Source organism: Periplaneta americana, chromosome 8 (assembly GCF_040183065.1).
Source record: "Periplaneta americana isolate PAMFEO1 chromosome 8, P.americana_PAMFEO1_priV1, whole genome shotgun sequence".
Lineage (NCBI taxonomy): Eukaryota > Metazoa > Arthropoda > Insecta > Blattodea > Blattidae > Periplaneta > Periplaneta americana.
This window is the reverse complement of record NC_091124.1, coordinates 108,387,432-108,413,634: the sequence shown is the minus strand read 5'-3', so window position 1 is coordinate 108,413,634 and position 26,203 is coordinate 108,387,432. Positions and strand designations below refer to the sequence as shown.

The 26,203-nt window shown below is 36.7% G+C and overlaps 1 protein-coding gene across 5 annotated transcripts in view; it reads left to right on the top strand.

The window, feature by feature from the left end:
* FMRFaR (FMRFamide Receptor) overlaps nucleotides 1-26,203 on the top strand; it is a 1,501,661-nt gene that overhangs the window by 1,404,886 nt on the left and 70,572 nt on the right. For all 5 annotated transcript variants that reach the window (XM_069833399.1, XM_069833396.1, XM_069833398.1 and 2 more), the window contains one exon: nucleotides 14,842-15,625. In XM_069833399.1, the coding sequence (XP_069689500.1) occupies nucleotides 15,317-15,625 (309 nt within the window). In that variant the 5' untranslated portion in view covers nucleotides 14,842-15,316. The remainder of the gene's footprint in view (nucleotides 1-14,841; nucleotides 15,626-26,203) is intronic.

Sequence of the window (26,203 nt, the reverse complement as noted above, 5' to 3'; positions counted from 1 at the left end):
GGATGTCCTGAAACTGGTTGTACTTTAAGCCAATTGTTGAGTAATTGATAAAAAATATTAAGATTCTAATGTACTGGTAATTGAGTTGATAAATAGTAATGGGAAATGGAAATTGGAATGCGGGAATTATTGATGGCGTAAATGGTTGTACTTTAAGCCAATTTATAAAAAAAAATTAATCTAGCACACTTGTAAATTAAACACATACATTCTTCTCATATTATTATTATTCCAATGTAATACATTTAATGTAGATGTATATGTTGTGTAATGCATAAGTGTGCAAATATTATGCAAGCTTGCTGAATCACTTCCGGCGACGATGCAATTGCTGAGTAATGATAAAAGCATGTTCTTTAAGCACCTGCAACGTGTCATATTACACAAATATTGCATGATGCAAATAATATGCAAGCTGTTAATTCACATCCGGTGAAGACGCAAGTGCTCAATAATGGCCACCTTATTATTATTATTATTATTATTATTATTATTATTATTATTATTATTATTATGGCTCCAATTTAATACATTTTGAAGTAACATTTATTGGATTGATTAATAATTTAATACATTTTGAAGTAACATTTATTGGATTTATTTTAAGCCATACATTATTACCGAAGCAGTTCGTAATAGAGTAATTGCTTCTTCTTCTTCTCATTATTATTATTATTCGTCATAAAGAAGATTAAAGTGTGACGTTACAAATTTGTAATTGAAGTTGGAAATGGGTGAGGGCTGTTTATAATTTGAAATACATACGTCATAACTTAAAGTGTGATGTTATAAATTTGTAATTCAAGTTGGAAATGGGGGGGGGGATTTTGATAAAATTCTAATGTAATAGTAATTTAATTGATAAATAGTAATGGGTAAGGGAAATTCGCAAGTGTTAATTGAAATTGGAATGGGGGAATTATTGATGGCGTAAATGGTTGTACTTTAAGCCAATTGATAAAAAAATTAATCTACACACTTGTAAATTAAACACATACATTCTTCTCATATTATTCCAATGTAATACATTTTGAAGTAAAATTGAGTGGTTTGTTTAGCGTATTTAATACATTATTACCAACATTAAATTCATCAGAATGTGACATTATTATGATTTAGAGCAGTAATTGTAGCAGATAAATCGATGTAGGTGTATATGTTGTGTAATGTATAAGTGTGCAAATATTATGCAAGCTTGCTTAATCACTTCCGGCGACGATGCAATTGCTGAGTAATGATAAAAATATGTTTTTGAAGCATCTGGAACGTGTTATATTACACAAATATTGCATGATGCAAACATCCGGCGATTGTTCTCTCAGCGTCTTATGTTACACAACCACTCAATTTTACTTCAAAATGTATTACATTGGAATAATATGAGAAGAATGTATGTGTTTAATTTACAAGTGTGTAGATTAATTTTTTTATCAATTGGCTTAAAGTACAACCATTTACGCCATCAATAATTCCCCCATTCCAATTTCAATGAACACTTGCGAATTTCCCTTACCCATTACTATTTATCAATTAAATTACTATTACATTAGAATTTTATCAAATTTCCCCCCCCCCCCATTTCCAACTTGAATTACAAATTTATAACATCACACTTTAAGTTATGACGTATGTATTTCAAATTATAAACAGCCCTCACCCATTTCCAACTTCAATTACAAATTTGTAACGTCACACTTTAATCTTCTTTATGACGAATAATAATAATAATGAGAAGAAGAAGAAGCAATTACTCTATTACGAACTGCTTCGGTAATAATGTATGGCTTAAAATAAATCCAATAAATGTTACTTCAAAATGTATTAAATTATTAATCAATCCAATAAATGTTACTTCAAAATGTATTAAATTGGAGCCATAATAATAATAATAATAATAATAATAATAATAATAATAATAATAATAATAATAATAATAATAAGGTGGCCATTATTGAGCACTTGCGTCTTCACCGGATGTGAATTAACAGCTTGCATATTATTTGCATCATGCAATATTTGTGTAATATGACACGTTGCAGGTGCTTAAAGAACATGCTTTTATCATTACTCAGCAATTGCATCGTCGCCGGAAGTGATTCAGCAAGCTTGCATAATATTTGCACACTTATGCATTACACAACATATACATCTACATTAAATGTATTACATTGGAATAATAATAATATGAGAAGAATGTATGTGTTTAATTTACAAGTGTGCTAGATTAATTTTTTTATAAATTGGTTTAAAGTACAACCATTTACGCCATCAATAATTCCCACATTCCAATTTCCATTTCCCATTACTATTTATCAATTCAATTGCCAGTACATTAGAATCTTAATATTTTTTATCAATTACTCAACAATTGGCTTAAAGTACATTTTAACCCCCCCTCCCCCATTTCCAACTTCAATTACAAATTTATAACGTCACTTCAGCCATATTCTGTTTAATTTACAAGTGTGCTAGATTAATTTTTTATCCATTTATGTCCCACATTCCAACACCCATTCCCCAATCAATTAAATTACCATTACATTAGAATCTTAAGAAAAAGAATGTATGTGTTTAAGTGTGATAGATTAATTCTTTGCCGGATGTGACCTTGCATAATATTTGCACACATAGCAGTTTTCAAACATGTATGAACTTGTGTCTTTCACCTGAGAACAATTGCCGGATATGACTCAGCTTCATATTTGCACACATAGCAACATTGATGAGATAAACATGTATGAACTTGTCATACCACAACTTCAATTACATATCTGCACGCGTGCATGACGTCACACTTTAATTTTGACGTAATTTAAGTTACGCCCCTTTCCTACGTCATAATTTAAGCCCCCCACCCCCTCCGAGATGTCATACTTTAAGCCCCGCCCCTCCATGACGCCATACTTTGGCCACGCCCACTATGACTTAATACTTTGGCCACGCCCACAATGTCACCCTCGCACCCGTTTTACGGGTGGTATGACCACCATTTCTTATCTACTGTTTATTTCGATCCTTTGAATCTTGACTTCTCTTGTAATTCTGAAATTGAAAATAGATCTCTCTTTTTCGAGACGCATTTGGGGTCTTCAATTTGTTTTTATGTTTCCCTTTCTATAGAATAAAATTTCTCCCATTTCTCGCCACCTCAGTAATTGCCGCTTCTTACTATAGATGAAACAACAGCTCCATTGTTCTTTACTTCCAAAACTTTCCCTGGCCACAATTCCTCCTCATAAGTAACTACACTACCATATAACTATGTGTATTTAGCATTATTTTAACAAATTTCGTCTTCTTTTCTACATCTGACTCACTGTCTGTAAATATGGACAGCACACTGGAAACATCATAATCTGTATCCAATTCAATTTCATCGCTCTCATAGTCACTTACAGGGATGATTGTTTTCCTTCTACCATGAAGTTTTCGTTTTACCGGACCATCATTCGTGCTAGTACCATTGAAGCTGGAACAGTCTGTTTTTTATGTACTGAACTATAATGTTAAATGGTGTTTTAGAATATACTGAGATACCGTATTTGCAGAAATAAAAATATCACATTGTTCACATTTCATTAAAACAAATATTTCAAAATAAAATACAACTATGGTCCACGAAAAATTGTGGTACATAGTTGAGGACTGACTTCTAGCCTTGAGGTTAAACATCTTTCACGCAGAGTCCTTAACCTCTGTTAGCCTAATTATTACGTGAAAGTTAACACTATATAGCCAGGTTTAATTGTACAAACAATCATATATCTGTAACTTACCAGTTCTACAGAGGAGAGCGTAATGAAACAGACAAAAACAAACTGATTGATTTCGTGTCTTCACACATTAAATAGAACGATGCACACTGACCTTGTTAAGCATCCATATCATTGCCACGTGTAATGGTAGATGGAAGCATCTATGGGGAACATAATTCCATCACAGTGGTGCCTCAATTGGCAAACACCGAACTCTTGGGGGACTAAGTAGTACATAATGCGTTTTGGACCATAGTTGGGTGCTTGGACCATAGTTATGGGAAATGACGGTACTCTTCATTTAGTTTTGAATTTAATATTGAAATATCAAAGTCTGGAAAGTATTTTGAAACTATATTTTTGGTACAAAACAGAAAAAAATAATTACCTTGTTTATAGATACAGGTTTTCTTCTTGCCTGCACTGTAAGCATCTTTCCCCGGTAGTCGGGTAAGATGGCTAATGCAATTATCATATTTACTGACTGTACATTTACATGAACTTGTTTAGATGCGTGTATATAACAAAATTGACTTAATCTAAAGCACATGAACACTTTTTCACTCGTTTATCTCTACTTAGCAACAGGCATTGCACATATTTTATTGCCGTGTGCAATACTCGTGAAATCACTTCTTGCACACAATGAATTTAATCCAGTACATTTTTTTGTCATCATACTTTTTAAGCGGAATTTAAGGGTACGGTAAGGAATCCCGTATGCTTGCGATGCTCTAAAACAGTTCATACCCTCTGTTATAACGTGTTCCATCGCAAGTTGAAGATTGTCTTCAACCCACTGACTTCTATCAGAGGATCTTACGTAATGTTTACATATTCCCTGCAATAAAACAAAAAATAAAACTCTTGCAACATGTTGTCATCTTACCCCAAAAAAATGTGATCATCTTCCACAAGTATCGACGTAAGATGCCTAGCGCTGTGACGCAATCTAAGATGGCGGAACAAGGTCGTTAGTTGTCAACAATACAAACTTTAGAACCTTTACTACAATATCCATTACAAAGGTTTGGCAGTTATTACGAATTGAAGCATATATTAAAATTTTAACATACCTTTGCAATTATTTTATAGCTGTTTTCTTTCTTTTCTTCTTCTCACAACAAGAACACGTGGCAAAATGAGTTAGCTTCCCCTTTACAGACATTCAACTGTTTCAGTGATCATGAAGACATGCGCGTGGAGTTCTCTTTTCGAAGAACGTGAAACTACAAAGAAATTAACATCTTCCCCCGATAGTCATCTCCTCCCGATTCAGTCTATGTATGTATGGAGGAAGAATGTTTATCCAACCATGGTATATATGTATATATATGTATATGTATATATATATATATATATATATATATATATATATATATATATATATATATTTCACATTCTATCATTTAATTAGTATTTAGTATATATTATTCAGAGTTTGTAGCAAAATGTAAAAGTTCATTAATCATTTATACCACAGAATTAAATTATGATTGTTTTGATTGTTTCAGCTGGCCGTTCGGCCAATTGTTGTTTGTGTTATTTGGTTGGTTGGTAGGCTGGTTGGTTCATCAGCTTACAGGATCGATAGGCCTGTCCGTTCAGTACTTTTGGAAATTAATGTTTTATTTGCATTGAATTGGGTTGGTTGGGAGGTGTTTGTTTCCAATACGAAGCGCTTAAATTGTAATTATTGTAGTTCATGGAATGATCTCGACTTAATTGATACAGATTTACAATATTTCTGCACTTTATACGAGTACAGTACGTTGGCGGATATCGTATAGACGGTTGTGGACGAGCGGAAATGTTCAATTGTCATGGTGTTACTCTCTTCTACCGGATTCTTCCATTCTTTTCGTAGTGGAATATATTCAGTGGCATAACTAGAAGTTTGAAATCCGCTGGAAAAGTATTTAACTGCCCGCCACTACTTTTTGAGTTCTACTAGGTGAAACCCTTGCAGTTTTATAATAACAGAGCAATTTCTTTACTACACACATTACAAATACGTAACTCTAAATACAGTTAACATGCAAAATGAATATCGGATGTTAATGTTATATTTGTTCATTGTCGTCATAATTTTCTTCTTACCATTTTATGTAGGTGCAGTAATATGTGACACATGCAACAACTGCCCAGAATATGCCGTTCTTTTTGCTACGTACAACCTTAAAATACTCATGTACTATTTTTTAAAATCGAATAATTTAAAACCAGCTAATGTAAAAGTTTATAATGCAAGAAACAACATTACATAAAGATTATTAGATTCGACCTGATTAGATTAGTCCCACCTTTGTGGTCCTAACAGCCCTGTTGTGCTACCTCATTACCATCGTGCACAAAACATTGTTAATGTAACTCCGTTCTTTCAACGGATATTTTCAAAATCTTACACTAGCCTTCAGAATTTTAGGAAAGTTGTTAGAAACAGATTTTTACTGATTAACTTTACAACTTCTTTACTGTGTTAACTTGTTAGGAAATTACCTGGCTGACTAGTTTCGAAGTGTTATCCTTCATTGTCCAACATTGCCATAAGGGTAATTTCTTTGATGACGTTCCAAAAGGGAAAAGATGCGAGTGAGAGTGCTGATTTCACCTCCTCGAGAAGGCTTTAAATCAAGGTTGTTCATTTCATTTCATTTTATTCCATTTCATTTCATTTATTGTATTCCATAGATCTTACACTAACATTGAAGCTTTAAGATGTGAAATAAGACACAATTTTGTAAGATTATAATTGTACAAATTTTTATTCTATATAGATGAGGAGGCGAGATATGGCATATCAGCTGTGTGACAAGAGAATGAGCAATCAGAAAGAGAGTTTGTTTCATGATGGTTAATATTATACAAATCTGCTGACACGAAAGTTCATCTATCTTCCCCCTCTATATTCATTGGCGATATAGCCACGACACATGATAAGGTCACAGGACAGATCTTGCCTTATCTACTGTAGTATAGCTCACCTCAAAATTAGTTACATGGCGCTCGGTAGAAAATATCCTGAGTAAATCTGTGATCGGTCAGGCTGCCATACAGCATCTTAAGATCCCGCTTTGAGAACGACATTATGTACCGTGTGAAACAATAGTCACTTGCCAAGGGGAAAACATTATTATTTGAAATGACAATTGTAGGAACATGCTAAAAACAAGGACCACGACAATGACAAAGACGAAGACGACGACAAGGATCACAACATGAGCTGCGACAAACATCACAAAAAAGATCACGATAAGGACCACGAAATTAACCACGATAAAGATCACGATAATGAACAAGACCACGATAACGACCCAGACTAAAAAAAATTAGGGTCATGATAAGGACTACAATAAAGACAACAATCGTAGCGATATGGACTATGACAGAGACAAGGATCACAGTAAGGACCACGACAAAGACAACAAGGATCAGCATAAGAGCCCTCACAAAGACAACAAAGACCGCGATAGGACTATGACAAGGTCAACGTCAAGAACCACGATAGGCCTATGTATCACGATGTGAATCGTGGTCCTTGTCGTGATCCGTGTCTTGGTATTTGTGATCCTTATCATTATGATCCATGTCGTGGTCCTTATCGTGATCGTTACCGTAAGTCTTATAATGGTCCTTGTAGTCTTTGCCACGGTCCTTATCGTGGTCACTGTTGTCTTTGTCATGTTTCTTATCGTGGTCCTTGTCTTTGTTGTGTTCCTTATCATGATCCTTGTGATTGTAATGGCCCTTATCATTTTTGTTGTATTTATCATTATCCTTATCGTGGTATTTGTTGTCATTGTTATGGTCCTTATAGTGGTCTAGGTACTTATAGTGGTTCATGTCGTGACCCTTTTCGTGAACTTTATCCTTATAGTGGTCCATTTCCTAATTATCATTATCGTGGCCCTTGTCTATCCATATTGCGTTTCTTACATTGGTCCTTGTTTTCTTTGCCATGGTACATATTGTGATCCTTATTGTATTTGACATGTCCGTTGTCGTGATCTTTGTTGTCTTTATCGTGGTACTTGTTGGCATTGTGACAGTCCTTATCATCTTCCTTGCTGCCTTTTCCATGGTTATTATTAGGTATTTGCTGTTTTTGTCATTGTGTTTATCGTTGTCTTGGTCCCTATCGTGGTTCTTGTCGTGATCCTTATCGTGGCCGATGTCGTGGTTTCTATTATGACCATTCGCGTGGTGCTTGTCGTGGTCCATGTTGGGATCTTTATTGTGGACCCTGTCTTTGTTATTGTCGTGGTTACATAGTGTTCTTTGCAATCTCACAGTTCTTACCTCAATCCTGTTCCTTGTTATCCTTATCGTGGCACAATGTCGTGGTCTCTTTCATGATCAATCTCGTGGTGATCGTCGCGACTTATGTTATGATCCTTATCGTGGTCCTTGACTTTGTCCTTGTTGTGGTACTTGTCATTCTCATAGTTCTCATTGCAATCATTGTGGTCCTTGTGACCTCTACCATAGTCCTCATCGTCATCCTTATCGTGATCCTTTGTCTTTGCTTTGTCCTTAATCGTGGTCCTTGTTATTTTTGACGCAGTCCTTATCCCTATCCTTTCGTGGGCCATTCATGGTTCTCTCTTGGTTCTTATCATAGTCCTTTTGTGGTTCTCATCGTAATCGTTGTCGCGGTGCTTATCATGGTCGATGTCGTGATTCTTTTTGTGGTCCTTGTCTTTATCGCAGCTGCTAGAGTGGTCCTTGTTGTTTTTCCCATGGTCCTTATCATAATGCTTGTTGCCATTGTAACGTTCTTTATCGTTCCACTTGTCCTAGTCATGGTCTTTATAGTGATATTTCTTGTTTTTGTTATGGTCTTTAGCATGGTAAATTTTGAAGTCCTTATCGTGGTCCATTTCGTGGTTCCTACCGTGATACTTGTTTTGTATGCTGTTGTTCATGTCGTAATCCTTATTGTGATCTTTGTCGTGGTGTTAATCGTGGTCCACATCTGTGATCCTTATCGTGGCCCATGTCGGAGTCCTTACCGCAATCCTTTCATGGTGCTTGTCGCGGTTCACGCCGTGAACCTTATCGTGGTCCTTGTCGTGATTCTTATTGTGGTGCATGTTGTGATTCTTATCGTCGTCCTTGTTGTGAACCTTATCGTAGTTCTTGACGTGATCCTTATCGTGGCCCATTTTAAGGTCCTTATTGTGATTCTTATTTCGAACCTTGCCGTGTTTCATGTCGTGATCCTTACCGTGGTCTCTGTCGTAATTCTTATCGAGCTCCTTGTCGTGGTCCATGTTGTGAATCTTATCGGTTTCCTTACCGTTGGTCATTGTGGCCTTTGTCTTTCATATCTTTGTCCTTTTCGTGGTCCTTATGACGGTCCTTATCGTTGTCCGTGTTGTCTCTCTCAGCTATTTTCGTAGTTCTGGTCCTTGTCGTAATCCTTATCGTAGTCCATGTCGTGGTAGTTATCGTAATCCTTGTCGTGGTGTTTGTCGTGTTTCTTGTATTGGTATATTATCGTTGTCCTTATCGTGGACCTTATTGTCTTTCTAATAGTCCTTTTCGTGGTTCTCATCCTTATAATCCTTATCTTGGTCCATGTCATGGTATTTATCATAATACTTGTTGTGTTTCTTGTAATATGTTATCGTGATCCTGATTTTTTCTTGTCGTGGTTCTTATTGTTTTTGTCGTGGTCCTTACAATGTTCCTTGCTGTCTTTCCATGGGTCTACATTTGTCATTTCAAAATTAATGTTGTTCTCAAACTTTGGCGAATGACTTTCGTGTTGCACGGTATATTTCAAACTTTCATGAAAGGTAAACGATCAAGAACGTAAAAAGAGACCTACACCAGAAATAGACAGACAACTTATATTATTTTGCACAGGTGTATACTTTGGAGTAGGATGAAAATACGCCTACGCATGCACTGGCCTGGCTTTCTGTGCTCGAGGTTGCGGGTTCGATCACGGCCCAAGTCGATGGAATTTAAATGTGTTTAAATGCGACAGGCTCATGTCAGTAGATTTACTGGATTGTAAAAGAACTCCTGCGGGACAAAATTCTGGCACACCGGCGACGCTGATATAACCTCTGCAGTTGCGAGTGTCGTTAAATAAACCATAATTTTGTTTGCCTTCCTGGCTACGTTGATATCGTGTGAACCGCGCTGTAGAACTTTTGACGACCAATAGGCGTCTCATTCCTTTTTTTGGGAACTGTACAATGACATCAGTATATTGAATACAAATTTGTTTCGTATTGTGTATGGATCCAACCTGTGCGATCGTAATACTCTTATAGTTGTGAATCACATATTTGTAATATAGCTGTAGCTTGTACTCTGTCCGTTATCAGTTCGGGAGCTTGCATAGAAGCGTGGTTTCAAGTAAATGTGGAGTCGGTAAGACTTAATACAACAGTCCTGGTTTATTCTCAGGGGCGGTGGGCTCAGACCCATATAACTTAATATAATATAATTATTTTCTCTCCATGTGAAATAACATCTCGAAATTAGTCCTAGCTCATAACAAAATTTTCGCTGTGGTTCACTCAAAGTGTACCGTGTGTGCCCATTATCACTTAAATTCTTTGCAGAACTCCCGATAAGAAATGAAACGAGTAGTAGCCTACTATTGAAGGAATGAGTCTGAAACTTGGTGGCAAATTTCACTTCTGTTATTTGATGTGATAGAAGAGTTTCACCAACTTAAATTAGGTGAAGAATCAAGCAAGTTTTTTCCATTCAAAACCCCCTTTGCAATCTATAGATATCTTCTCGCGTCTTCTGGTTAAGGAGGATAGCAATGGCAAAGGAATATATTAATAGAGAAAGGAGCATCTTCTGCGAACTTTTGGAAAAAGAACTAAGGAAGAGACTAGTGAAATGTTTTGTGTGGAGTGTGGCATTTTATGGGGCAGAAACGTGGATATTACGACGAAGTGAAAAAAACGGCTAGAAGCACTTGGAACTGTGGATACGGAAAAGAATGGAGCGTGTGAAATAGACAGGATGCACTGGAAACTGGAAGGAAATGTGAAAGGGAGAAGAGTTCGGGGCAGAAGAAGATATAAGATGATAGACGACATTAAGATATATGGATCATATCCGGATACTAAGATGAAGGCAGAAAATAGGAAAGATTGGAGAATGGTGGGTTTGCAGTGAAAAATCTGCAATTAGGCAGAACGCTATGTGTATATATATATATATATATATATATATATATATATATATATATATATATATATATATATATGTACTCCGTAGTTTTATTAAACGCTATATATACCGATAAAATACAAAGCTTGTAGCTTCTCTTACAGATCATATCGGACATTCTCGGTAGAGAAAACTGCAGCGATTCCCCATCAAGTCTGAGTTCGAACGCCTTTTGTAACCTATTTTCAATGTAGTAATGTCTAGACGAAAGCGCTGTCCTTGTTCATCTTCAACTAAACCCAAATTTACGGAGAAAAGTTAAGATGTCAGAGTAGATAATAAAAATGCAAAGATATGAGACAGCCCAAGTTCTGTCTAGCTCTATAGGAAACAATTCACCAAGTGTTCATAATTTGAAACTTTTGTGTTTCCGAGAAATCAAGCAGTTAGCACATGAAAACGACATCGGACTTTAAAAGCCAACAGTGTTCCAGGATAAACAATAAAATTCTTGATTTTTGCAGCAAATATTCGTGAAGTAAAAGAATCATTCGGCCACGTGATCTTTAAGTTCTCGCCAAATCGTCGGAAAATTCAAAAGCTATAGCTCTCTTTTTTGACGTGAACATTCGCGAAATCTGGTCACACTTTCTGTTAATACGGGGACGTCATCCAAGCGCGCTACGTGACGGAAGCGATATTTGTACATTAATGAAGATTTAATGTGAAACGTTTATGCTCTTGACATTCGAGAAATCTGCCCACACTTTCTGTTAATAGGGCCAAGTGAACGATGCTCAATTTAAAATAGCGCAAAGAATTAAAATCATGAAGTATCGAACGAATCCGTTACGGTAAGTGAGCGCCTACCTTAACTTGTTATTCGTCTCGACTCTACGAGCTAGCCCTTAGATATCACTAATGCTATAGAGTTAGTTCGTCAGAGACTATGCAGAGTGCACGACAGGCGTGAGTCTGTGGGGAGTTGAAATAATCACTTTTATATTTGTGTTAATTATACAATAGAGTGAGCCATGAAAGATCATTCTTTATCCTCCTGAATCCTGTATACTATACTTCATGCATGATTATGATATAGATGTATGTGCAGAGACCCGAAATCTAGTATAATTTACCTGCATTTGTGCGTAACCTGCAGAATTTCTTCAGCATTTTTCCTCATGTCAGTAACTTTTTTAAGTGCAGAATTATATTCAACTTTAAAAATGAAACAACAAATGTATCAGGACTCAGGAAAACATCGCAACTAGTGTTTTGTATTACAATAAATGTATTGTTCTTTCTGAAAGTAAAACAGTTCTTTAAGTTTCATTATTTATCATATTGTATCAGTTCTACATGTCCACATTACATTCGTAATAGATGATGATGGTGATGGTGGTGGAGAATTATGAAGTAATTAACGAGAAGCCTCTGTCTTGTTAAATTAAAATGCGGGGAAAATGTAGTATATTAGTATATATTTATTTAACCTGGGAGAGAGAAGGCCATCAGGGCTAGGCCTTCTCTTCCCCTCTACCAGGGGATTACAACTACAATATTAAGAATACAATTATAATTATAATTACAATTAATATTAAATTTAGCCTACAAATACAATAAAAATCAAAGTATTAAAAGATTGCCTGATTAATAAAAGCTAGACAATTTATTATAGAAGTTAAGAACAAAGAAAGATTTTTTTTTTACTGAAGTACAAATTAAACCTAGGATAATAAAATTATACAGTGATGAAATTACCTGATATTGAAATATTTTGTGATGTAATAAGGTAAGTATTTACAAGAAGCCATGTCTGAACGAGTCTCAATTACTGATCAAGTGCCTAGTAAGTTTCCGTTTGAATTCAATTTTATTTCAACAGTCCCTGATGCTAGCAGGTAGCGAATTCCAGAGTCTTGACAGGGCTATACTTCGCACCAAAACATGACGACCTTCCCTCATCCCCTTCACCAGTTAACTGCAGGCACGCGCAAGGGATAAACCCTTAGCTGAGTTGCCAATTCTTGAAGTCTTTGTGATATGCGAACGTTTTTCAAACTGTGTTCCGTGAAACCGTGATTTTCAGCGAGACACTTTATTATTTTTGTAAATATACCTTAATTTATAATTACTAAAACACAGTTTTGTGACACTCCGATTTTCCGACTCACGCGCAGTCCATCGGCGATCAGCATCCAACAGGGAAGCAAGGAGTTGAACTGTGTTGTCCTCCACGCCGGGTAGTCCAGTACGGAGGTTGTCCTGAACGGCATACCTGCCTTCTCTGAACGCTTTAACCCATCGTGCCACTGTGCGATATGGCAACGCTGCATCGGCACATGCTTTACGCAGGACCTGAAAGCTTTCTTGTGCACTACGACCTCTTGTCACTTCAATTTTGATCCAGGAACGTTGCTCTAGTTTTGTAAACGTGGTCTTAGGGCGCTCGCACTATCCCTATGACAGTCAACGTTCTACACACTGCAGTAGATTTACAGAGTACTGTCGCCGCTGGCTGCACTAACTCTTCTAACAGTCCTTGTTCATGTCCACACAGCTGGCAGCTCTCGAACGCACCATCGTCACGTGACAGCAGTGTGGCCATAACTTTTTACCCAACCTATGTATCTGTGAGTTTGAAAATGTCTTCTTGAGTAATGGACTCCCACTCTTCCAACACTTCGGCAATCATTCATTGCGATTTCTTGATCTGGGTATTCGAAACACACTGTCTTGTAATCTTCTTCACAGGTGCTCTATGGGATTTAAATCTGGAGAATTTCCAGGCCACAGTGTCCGGATATTGAGGCCAGAATTCTTTATTGTGTCCTGTGTGGACCCTTGCTCCATCTTGTATGAGAAACGCAATATGTTACGTATATGTCTATACGCAATACGCCTACTGATTGTCATGTGTGAAATTGTTTTGTCTGCAGAACGATAACACTCCGAAAAATTCAGCCTTTTAGCCACAGCCCGAGTTCCTACACCAATCTTGTCCTTCACCCACTCCCTTATTTTCCTTTTTGTTTAAGATGACACTTTGTTTGTTCGACCTGATCGCTTAGCGTCAGAAACACAACCATCCGCTTGATTATTCCATTTTAAAGCTGTTGTTGGTGACATTTTCAGTAACTTGGCAATTTTTCCTGTCTTGACCAAGGCTTGAACCTGAGATCGAGCATGCTCACGTTTTGTTGGTGCCATGGTGACTTGAGTGATTAAAACTAAGTGTCAGTATCGTTTATTAGAATTACGCATTAAAAATTACATTTAAGAGTTCTGAAGATGACCCATAAATAGGTCGAAACATGTAAACAAGGTACGTTAAAATTTAACACAAGAAAGTTTTATCATACATATTCCGAAGTGATACAGTGTTAAAAGTTGTGTAATCAAGATGTATAATTACATTTGATTTGCTTATTATACGGAAAATATAGAAAAATAAGGTTGTAACAATAATTTCTGATACATACCAGAAAATGTTACATTTTTTTATGAATAATCGTATTTAAAGAAAATGAAACTTAATTTCAATCATACCACAGGAAAATTTATTGATTAAATAAAATAAAATAATACTCATCAGAAATAAATCACAAAACACAGGAAAAACTTATGACCTCGTAATTTACACTACCTACCTAATTTTACTACAAATTAACTTACACTGTTAAGATATTGAACACCTGTCTCTAACAATGTGACATTTTCCGCCAAATTATTAACAAAGCATTGAATCACACCACAATCATTTAGTACCAACTCCTGCATTATAAAATTTGGTCATGATTTCTGAGAAAATGGAAAGTAAACAAGAAAATACTTTTAACTTACTGTTACAGAAACTTTTATTACACTCTGTATAACTTTTGTACTGTCTCGCTCTTTCTAAAAATAAAATATTTTGACACATTACACTTTCTTTTTGCAGGTGACCCACAACATGGATGTTATTCCCACTGAAGAAGCTGCGATGCAAGATTAACAACAACCGTTCTGAACTCCGTCTACTGTTTTACAACCAACCGATGGCTTATAATATATTCACTATACGTCTAAGCTTCTAATCAAGAGAAGAGCCTCAAAACATAAAAAAAATTCAGAAATAATGGAAGTATTCGATTGTCCCCGCATAAGTGCTCCCATTAGTTTTCTTCAACGCTGGAAATTCAAGACATAATATAACAAATGCAGTAGATTTACAGTCCAAAATGTAACCTTAATTTAGTTGGCTTACTTATGAGAAAAATATATAGTACCTGCAAAGTGGCATATGATGACGAATAAAGAACCAACGGTGCGTCATATTTTTCGATCAGTTATGAAGACTGGTAGGGTACAGTTTGTCTAGAAGGGTATTAGAAAATTTATATACGGTTCTTTTAGAAGCCACGGGAAAGGACAGAATGAACAATAACAATACTCTTGACCTGTACGGAGTGTTGTATGCAGAGTCTAACGATGAGGACCAAAGGAAGATTCTATATGAGTTTGTAACGAATGGAGTGTTGCTTAACGTCATTGGTATTTTGGGTATATTTGGCAATATAATTTCTATGATCATCCTTTCACGTCCTCAGATGAAATCTTCAATCAATTATCTTCTCATTGGACTAGCAAGATGCGACACCGTGCTCATAATGACGTCTGTTCTTCTCTTCGGCATCCCCGCTATCTACAAGTACACAGGCTACTTATTCGTGTACTACTTCAAGGTGAGCACACGCAATACACAATGATTAACCTACTTCAACTTACTTCTAAAACCCTGTAAGTCCAATTTTTCCCCAATGTCGCAATCCGAACATATTTTCAATAGGGTAACTTAGGGTATTTTGGACAGTGGAGCTTGTTGGACACTTTGTACTTTAACGTGTTACCTCGCCACTTGAGGGCACCACATTCTGCTAGAAGTCAATAACGGAAGTAGCCACGAGTGGAAGCTTCACAAAGAATAGAGAATCTACAAAGAAACCTTGAAATATACAGCGCAGGTGAGTGAAAATACAATACATGTGTTCTAATGTTTACCTAAAACACCAGTTATTATAATTGAAAGACTTTTGTAATTAATAATTTACGGATGTGAAAGATATCAGATGATGAAATATAAGCTTCTACGTGAAAGCGTAACTGCTTGTGGCAATAGCATGTAAAGCTGCGGTCTCTGCAGTCGTTCGGAGAGCTGTGACATTAGTTCCTTTGCTCAGCTGCAGGTTGGGGACTGTTGGACAATGAGTATTGCTGCTGTCCAACAGACCTTAACTAAGCATTCTTTAGAATTTTAGACTAAATAATTTGCATAGTCTAATGAATTCACATAGTGAAGCCACTATTGAAGACATAAATATCCAAGACTTTTATGAATATTAGTTTTGCATCGTTAAAATGAAATAAAATTAAATTGTGCATTAAAAAATCTTTTTATGTAACCATGATGTAGACAAAATTAAAAATCGAATTTGAACAGTTAATTTTCAATCTTTCCAGATGCCGCGTGTCAGAGAAAGAAAGCGTACGAGGGGAATGTGGTCTGAGGTGGCAATGGCTCATGCCATAAGAGAAGTCCACTCCGGTAGGATGAAGTTGCTTACAGCGGCGAAGGAATTTGGTGTCCCGTGAAATACGCTGCTTAGAAAGGCAGAAGGTTTTGAGGAAGACAACAGGGGACCACAGGCATATCAAAGTGACAGTGCTTTAGGATACGAGAATGAAAAAAAAAAACCTCGAGAATACATCCTAAAATTACAGGACTTAGGATTCGGTCTCACATTAAGTCAGTTACGAGAAACTGCGTTCAAATTTGCGGAAAAGAATAAAATACAGACCAAATTTAATGCTGAAAAGGGAACTGCAGGTTATGACTGGGCGATGGGCTTTCTCAGCCGTCATCCAGAGCTCTCATTAAGAAAAGCTGAAGCGACATCATATGGGAAAACAATGTGTTTAAACAGAAACAAAATTGATGAGTTTTTTGCAGCCTACGAAGCCATTGTTGACAGCTTAAATCTAAGAAGTAAAGCACAGTACCTGTACAACGCAGACGAAACTGGTCTACAGCATAGTTTTGTGCCAAAGAAAATAATAGCATGACGTGGTGCTAAAATCGTGAAGCAAGTCACAAATGCTGAAAAGGGGACACAACTAAAGTAATGGCTTGTAATGCCGTAGGAAATTACATTCCCCCATTTGTAATTTTCAAAGGCAAGAGGAACAAACCAGAGTCCGCTGACGGAATGCCACCTGGATCTGTGGTGAAAATGTCTAAGAGCGGATACATAAACTCCGAGATATTCACTCTCTGGCTTCAACATTTCCAGAATCATTGAACTCCAGGATCAGTGATTCTCATCCTGGATGGGCATGGTTCCCATGTCAACAATGAAGAGGCACTATTGTTTGCAGAAGAAAACAACATTCAACTGATATGCCTGCCTCCACCATACCACTCACTTTATGCAGCCGTTGGATCGTGCTTTCTTCAAATCTTTGAAGACAGCTTTTAATCAAGCCTGTGGTACATGGATAAGAAACCATCCTGGCAGAGATATAACGAAGCTGCAGTTTGGTGCCCTATTTGCAGAAGCATGGGGAAGAGCAGCTACAATTACCATAGCCGTTCATGGTTTTCAAGCCTGTGGCTTGTATACCATAAATAAACACGCCATTCCGGATGCTGCTCTTGCTCCGTCTAAGGTTTCGGACAAAAAAACACCAGAACAAAGTAATAGCAACGCAACAGCTAATAATGCAGCCACTACCAGTGCAAGCACGCCCATGAAGAAAAACGATGTTTCAAATTCACCAGAAATAACTCCTTTCGAAGAAGTTTCACCGATACTCCGAATTGAAAGGAGCACTTCAGGGAGAAAATCTAAGTACAGAGCAGTTTTGAACGCTACACCATTGTCAAAAGAGACATCCCAGAGGGCTACCACTAGGAAACGTCAACTCCCAGAAGAGGAAACCAGCAGTGAAAATGACAATGACCTTCAAAGTGAGAGTGATAGTGAGGATTATTCCAGAGAGTGAACAATTTTAAGATGATTGGGTATTGTGCCAGAAATGTAAAGGATGGTATCATGAATCATGTGCTGGCGGAAGAGGGAAGAAGTGCCTCATTTGTAAAAAGTGTCTAGTTTGACAACGATATGTCAAAAAGAATCATTCTGTATCGTTCTGTACTGATAATCTGTGTAATTATATGTTACTATGCACAGGAATGTGTCAAAAATGTTCTGTCCAACAGATCCCACTAAAGGGTCTTTTGGACACTTTTACACTAATTCAGATTTTGATTAAACTCCAGAAAACTGTGTAATTTCTTGTCATAATTTCATTACAAATCTACACACAGATATATGAGAAACCACATCACCAATAATTTCAGGGTGCATTATTACTTGCTAACTCTAAAATTAATCTTGAATAGCAAAGTATCGAACTGACCCAGTTCTACTGCTTCTGCTAACAATACTTCTTAAGTATTTAAATGTTTATATAAATTTTAAATAACAAATGCATAATAGTCATTAGTTGAGGTATAAAAATTATAGTGTCTGCTAACAACACTTCGTAAGTGTTCAAGTGTTTATATATTTTTAAATAACAAATGCATAACAGTCGTTAGTTGGGGTATAAAAAGTATAGCGTCTGCTAAAAATATTTCGTAAGTGTAATGTATTATATTTTTTAAATAACAAATGCATAACAATCGTTAGTTAGGGTATAAAAAGTATAGGAAGTTCTTTTACTCTCTTTTACAATTCCTTGAAATGCAGTTACAAGGTTTTAAACGTAAGCATATATATAGGCCTACATTTATAGTTATCTGCCGAAGGACAGGTCTTTCATTGTAAACCCGCATTCTCCAATCTTTCCTATTCTCTGCCTTACTCTTACAAGCAAACATTCTCATGGGGGCAGATAAAAAGTGATTTTTTTCTTACACATGTTTATAATGTCACAAGAGTTCATACAAATTTTGGAAACTCGAGCGCAATTGCGAGCGCCTTCAAGATAGTAAGCTTTCCTGGGGTTGTTTACAGAAAGAAAATAATTTCATGGAAAGATTTATTGGAACAGATACAGCAATTGTTGAGCTATTTTTTCAACATATTCCCAAACGGCATTGAGTCATTTGTCATACCGTGGGATCAACTTTTGTATCCCTGTGTTGTAGAAGTCTGCCGCTTGGATCGGAACCAGTGTGGGACAACCGTCTGCATCTCTCTGCTAATCCTATGGTGTGTCAAATGTCTCAATTCTGGTGGGAAATATGTTGAAAAATATCTCAACAAATGCTGTATCTGTTCCAATAAATCTTTCCATGAAATTTTTTCTTTCTGTAAACGAACCCAGGAAAACTTACTTTCTGGACGGCCCTTGTAAATGCGCTCGAGTTGCCAAAATTTGTATAAGCACTTGTTTTCACATTATTAACATGGTGGAAGAAAAGAAATTAACTTTTTATCTGCCCGCAAGAAAATGTTTGCTGGTTCGAGTGGAATGGAATTTAACTCAGGGGGCACGGATGGCCCAGCACTGCGACCTATTGAGATCTATTGCGCTAACCCTCGATATGGAATGAGTTGCGTGCCACAGATCCCCTACGCGCACCGCCCTAACCACATGACTCCATTAACGACCGGTCCCTGAAGCCAAAAGAATCTATATACAATTCCTGCTTCGGCAAATTCACCCAAGGTCTCCCTGTCGGTCCGAGGCGAAACTCCTCCCCCGAATAGGTCCGCTTCGGGTGCCATTGCAGAAGCCATCCAACGCCGCTTAACTACATTCCACGGAGGCCGGTCGAGAGAGTCAGCACTTCGGGAAGCCGCCTTTAGATTGATGAGGAAAGGATGATTGGGCGAGGAAAGTAAGTGGCGAAGATGAGTGGGATTCCAATTGCCTGATATAGTTACCTGATATTCATCCATAGGAGTGAGAGAAAAAAACCGAAAAAAAACCTCACCCAGGAAATTCGTCCTAACCGGGAATCGAACCCGGGACCGCTGGGTTTAGAGTTAGACTCGCTAACCCCTCAGCCACAACGGTAGACATGTTTGCTTGTTACTCCCCGTATATGATTCATATATCTTAATGTCATTAATCATTTGATATTTTCTTCTGTTCCAAACTTTTTTCCCGTTCACAATACCTTCAAGTGCTTCATTCATTAGGCAGTTTCTTCTCAGCAAGTGACACAACTAATTTCTTTTCCTCTTCCTGATCAGTTTCAGCATCATTCTTCCTTCACCCACTCTTTCCAATACAGCTTCATTTCTATTCTGTCTGTCCATTTCACACGCCCCATTCTTCTCATTTCCACATTTCTCTTCACTTCGTCGTAATATCCATGTTTCTTTCCCAAACAATGTCACACTCCACACAAAGTACTTCACTAGTCTCTTCCTTAGGCCTAAATATTTTTCCAGGTCCGCTGAAGATACTCCTTTTTATATTAAAAGATATCTTCGCCATTGCTATCCTCCTTTTGACTTCCTGGCAGCAGCTCATGTTACTGCTTATAGTATGTCGCAAGTATCTGAACTTGTCCATTTGCTCTATAGTCTCATTTCGAAGTCAGCGTCAGAAGCGTTGTCGGTATAGCGCTGGCCTTCTGTCCTCGAGGTTGCTGGTTCGATCTCGGTCTAGATCGATAGCATTTAAGTGTTTAAATGCGACAGGTTCATGTCAGTAGATTTAATGGCATGTAAAAGAACTCCTCCGGGACAAAATTCCGACACACCGGCGATGCTGATGTAAACTCTGCAGTCGTTAAATAAACCATTATTTTGAAAAAAAATCTCATTTCGAATTCGCACATTTTCCTTCTTTATTCTTCTTCAGACAATCATGGTCTTCGTCTTGTTTGCATTTATCTTCATCCCATATTGTTCATAGTTGTCATTTAGTTCCAGTAGCATATCCATTAGTATGATCTCATCTTATGCTAACAACGCCATATCATCAGCAAATCGTATGAACTTTAATCTTCTTCCTGCTACAACTCCCATATTCTGATAACAGTTATTCACTAAATCCAACAAGTAGATGTTGAACAGAGTAGGTAATAAAAGGCATTCTCGTCGCACTTCTTTCCCTATTTCACTTTCTCTGACATTTCTTATCCTATCCTAACTTTGACTCTATTGATATAAAGATTAGGCTACTTAACAACCTTCTCTCTTTCCAATCTACACTAATTTTCTCAGGATCCCCAAAGTTTATTCCAAGCCACTCTACCAAAAATGTTTCCGGGTCCACAAACACATCTGGATATATATTTGAATTGTTCTATTGTTATTATTGTTGTTATTATTATTATTATTATTATTATTATTATTATTATTATTATTATTATTATTATTATTACAGATTCAGTTGATTATCAGGAAAATCCTTCTTAGTCTTACCTGCTATCACGTAACTATTAATGTGCAATTCCAATAATCATCTTGAGCTTTTTATCAAAATGTGCGTGGACTTAATAAGAAATGTGATGAAATTTTCCAAAATATAATGAGTAATAACATCATTATCTGTCTTACTGAAACATGGTTACCCGAATCTCTTGTTAATACAAATTTGTTTCCTAATAATTATACTATGTTGCGTGCTGATAGGTTTTTTGAAGATACCAACAAAGTTAAAGATGGGGTGTCTTAACGGCTATTAGTAACCAGAAACCTTTTACACGTCAGAGATATTATTTAGAATTCGTTAATGGATGCGTTTGCATAGAAATTAAAATGTCTGTTGGTTGTAATATACTAATTGGAAATCATTATTTCCCACCAGATACAGATCATAAACATTTAAAGTCTTATCTAAATTTTATTGAAAACAATCTTGAAACCCACAACTTTAGAATTGTTATTCTTGAGGATTTCAATGCTCCTGGCATGGATTGGTCATCCGGTTGCATTCTTAATGATATTCATAATTACGCTAAAATTAATTTTTAGAATTTATTTTCCTCTTCTTGCCTTCTAGGACTAAACCAAATTAATTTTACGAGAAATAATAAAACTCTTCTCTATCTTGTTTTGCAAATGTCTATAACTGTTCGGTTAATCTTGCTAATCAATCACTAATTTTGAAAGATCTTTATCACTCATCTATTTGTATTGATCTGAGAGTTACTTCACCTTCACCGTTACAGAGACAAAATCAATCTTATCTAAATTATTCTCAACGTGATTATCACTGTCTTTATTCCACTCTCCACAATTTTGATTGGAATTGTATATATCTTACTACCGATGTCAATGTTGCTACTAATTCTCTGTCTAAAATTGTAAATGAGGCCTTGCAAACCCAAAAGAGCTAAGTGACAAAATTGTGTTTTTTGGGAAATAAGTAAAAACTGATTCATGCTTCAGGGTTTTAATATAACATGTAGCAAAAAATTATTAACATAATCTGAATCATGCTTTATTGACTACATGTGTTTTTTGTATTATAATTACACATACACTTCACAAAAAATATTTGAAATTGAGATATTTGGAAAGAAGCTAAGTGCAACCTGATATTTATATTGAACAGAGCTAAGTACCGTGCTATCTTTCGAAACCATGTAGATTAAAGTTTGTGTGATACTAGAAAAAAGTGAAAAATAAAGAAAAATTAATGTTATCAGTACTACAGGATTGTTTCCGATCTCTGATAACGTTTTTGAATGACACCATTCGCGTCAGGAGTCACACGACAGCTGAACTGTGGTGCGAGGTGACAGACCAGTAGTGAGTGATTTCATAATTAGAGTGCACGGTGTATCCCAGTAGCAATGCCCAAGAAAATCGAGCCTTGGCATCGGAAAGGATTGTTATGTAACCCTCCCAAAAAGGCTCGATTTTCTCGGACATTGCTACTGTGATACACCATGTACTCTGATTATGAAATCACTCACTAATAGACTGTCACCTCTCACCGCAATTCAGCTGTCGGTGTGATTCCTGAAGCACATGACGTCATTCAAATTCGTTATCAGAGTTCGGAAACAACCCTGTATTAATGTTCTTAGGACATGAACATTGATGGCAGTAGGCATACAAACCTTGGTAGAACCTCCAACTTAGGCGAAAAGATGCAGAAAAAATTCTCGATTTTCCTGGTCTGTGTAAGGAAGCATTTTCCGTAAGTTTTCTTTCTTCATAGCAGACAGAGCAGCTGTTGCCGGAAGAGCTTTAATTTGTATCTTGGCGATGTTTTGCATTGTGACTCCTGGCTTCAAACCTTTGTACGACTTGAAAGCAGATATTTGATTAAAACTCTCTCTGATTTCCACAATATCCGGTGCTGATTTCTCTACCATAATCCAAGTAGTCTTAGAGATTTTCAATTTAGATGTGCTGATTGTCAGAGATGCTGCTTCATCGATGTCAAAGAATTTTCCTCCCATGCGGAAAGTCTTTAATGGTCTAGATGGTCTCGCTTCTTCAATGACTGTAGCAACGTGTTCCAGAACTTGATTGTTACTTGTAATCTTCTAACGTTGTACTATTAAAGCGAAATCACAATCTGCAGAACCAAAACTGTGACCTACCATGAGAAATTTGTGTTCCATCTTATCAATCATTCCCATGGCAATGAGATGGAGGTGCAGAAATATCATCATGCTGTTTTTAAACTGACCGCAACAGTTGTCACTCCAAATCACCATCTTCTTCTTGGACGTGATGAAATCCGTTGATTGCACGCAGTAAACACGATGCCATCTGATTTCCTCCACCAGAGACACATGACAGCATCTGAAGTATCTTGAATATGGATCAATGAACCAGTAGATATAATAATATATTTGGAATATAAAATAAAGACATATCAAATAAATATAATATGAAATTATGTTGTCTGACCTTGCCTGACCTCGATCATTATTAGCAAAAAGTACGCCAAAAATACAACAAAACAGTCATTAGTCCGCCTTCCACTGAATAGAATCAGCTGCACAAGGAGAATGCTACATAGCTCCTTTAGAATTGCAAAGGGGTATTGACATAAATCCTGTATCACTTTTGGTCACTGTTGGAACTACTAGAAACTGGTTAAGTACATAACTCTTTAAGGTGTGCATTGGCGCTGGTTCATAGATTACTTAGATGTACAAAATTCAGTTTTGAAAAATTTGTCACATAGCTCCTTTGGGCTTGCAAGGCCTCAAATGATGCTATATCTAAAGCTGACCCTGTCACCTTAGTGAAAAAGTCGCACTATCCTAAATGGTTTTCAAATAGCCTACGCCAACTTATTAATAAAAAGAACAAAGGACATAGATATTTCAAAAAATTTAAATCTGATAACTGCTATCAAATTTTCTCTTGCTATAGAAAACAAGTCAAGACTCTGATTAAGTCTGATAAATTTAATTGGTTACAATCCATTGATGACAATTTAAAAAAGGAGCCTAATCAATTCTGAAAGTATGTAGAATCTTTTCACAAATCCAAAAACATTACTCATTAATTTATTATTAATGGGGTTCACATTGCTGATCAAAGAGGCATTGCAAATGCTTTTCTACTCAATTAAAATCAATTCAGAGCTACAATAATTCTAATTTTGTTAATTGTTATTCCAACATTAATGACTTTTCATCCCTACCTGTAATCACTTGTGAGGAAGTCAGGAAAACCATAAAAAAATGTCAAGCCGAATAAATCTATGGGTACGGATGGTATCCCTAATTTTATTATAAAAGGATGCTCTGAAATTCTTCTACCTGTTTTAACCTACATTTTCAATTTGAGTTTGATAACAGGGATATATCCTTCTCTTTGGAAGGAAGCACCTATTATTCCCATATTTAAGAGTGGTAATGAAGCTATTATAAGTAATCATAGACCTACTGTCCCGCGAGATTGGAAAGATGCAACAGTGGTGCCAATTTATAAGTCAGGGTCTCGCTCAGATACAAAAAATTACAGACCGGTCAACCTCACCTCTGTGGTTTGCAAACAGATGGAACACTTGATTTCAGCTTATCTAAGGCAGCATTGGGATGACTCAAATTGGTTACATAACTGTCAGCATGGATTTCGGGGAGGCTATTCATGTTAGAGTCAATTAGTAACTGTATGTCAGGATTTAGAAGACGGAATAGATTCCAGTAGGCAAGTAGATGCAGTGATTATTGACTTTTCACGCGCATTCGATGTAGTCCCACACGATATATTGTTGCTTAAACTACAATCAACGGGGATTGACTCAAGAGTACTCCAGTGGATCAAGGAATTTTTAACTTGTCGCACTCAGAGAGTACGGGTGGGGGAGGAATTATCGAACCCAATTGAAATTACTTCCGGAGTTCCACAGGGGGGTGTCTTGGGCCTCTTCTATTCCTGGCTTTTGTAAATGATCTGCCAGTTAATATCTTGTCTAGGGTTCGCTTATTCGCGGATGATTGTATGGTATACAGGGAAATAAAAAGTTATGAAGATACTACTCTTCTTCAGAATGGCCTCAATAGAATAAACGATTGGGCTATAGCCAACAAAATGAAAATAAATTCTCTAAAGAGCAAAGCCATCAGCTTTACAAGGAAAAGAAATAAAATAATCGCATCGTATACGTTAGGGGGTGAAACCATTCCGGAAGTTAACAAATGTAAATACCTCGGAATAACATTTAGCAGCGATCTTGGCTGGGGGGAACACGTTACAGACACAGCAGGAAAAGCACGGAGAGCGTTACACTTTGTGATGAGGGTACTAAGAAAAGGCTCTGATAAATCCAAAGAGATTGCATATAAATCACTAGTACGTCCAGTAATGGAATATGGTGCTGCATGTTGGGATGCTTACAGACTAGAACATATTAAGACACTGGAAAAGATTCAAAAACGGGCTCTCAATTATTGTCGGAAAAAAACACCATTAAAATGGGACACACTCACGGACAGGAGAACGCGAATTCGATTATGCGCACTGTTCAAAACATACAGAGGTGAGCCTGCCTGGAGAGAAATAAAAAATAGGTTGCAGCCGCTAAATTACTCTTCAAGGAACGACCACTCTTATAAATTGAGGGAAAGAAGACAGAGGACGGACACTGGAAAGTTTTCTTTTCTCAATCGTACTCTCAGGGACTGGAATGCTTTACCTGCAGACTTACTAAAGGCTTTACCATCAACCAAAAATGTATTTAAAAATAGGCTTAAGGACTTTACTAATAGACGATAATTATACACAGTATTTAAAGGGTGTAATTGATATTTTGTTATTGAAATGTTCTATCAGTGAAGAATAATGTTGTGTCTGTGAAGTGTGTTGTGTCAGTGAAGTGTG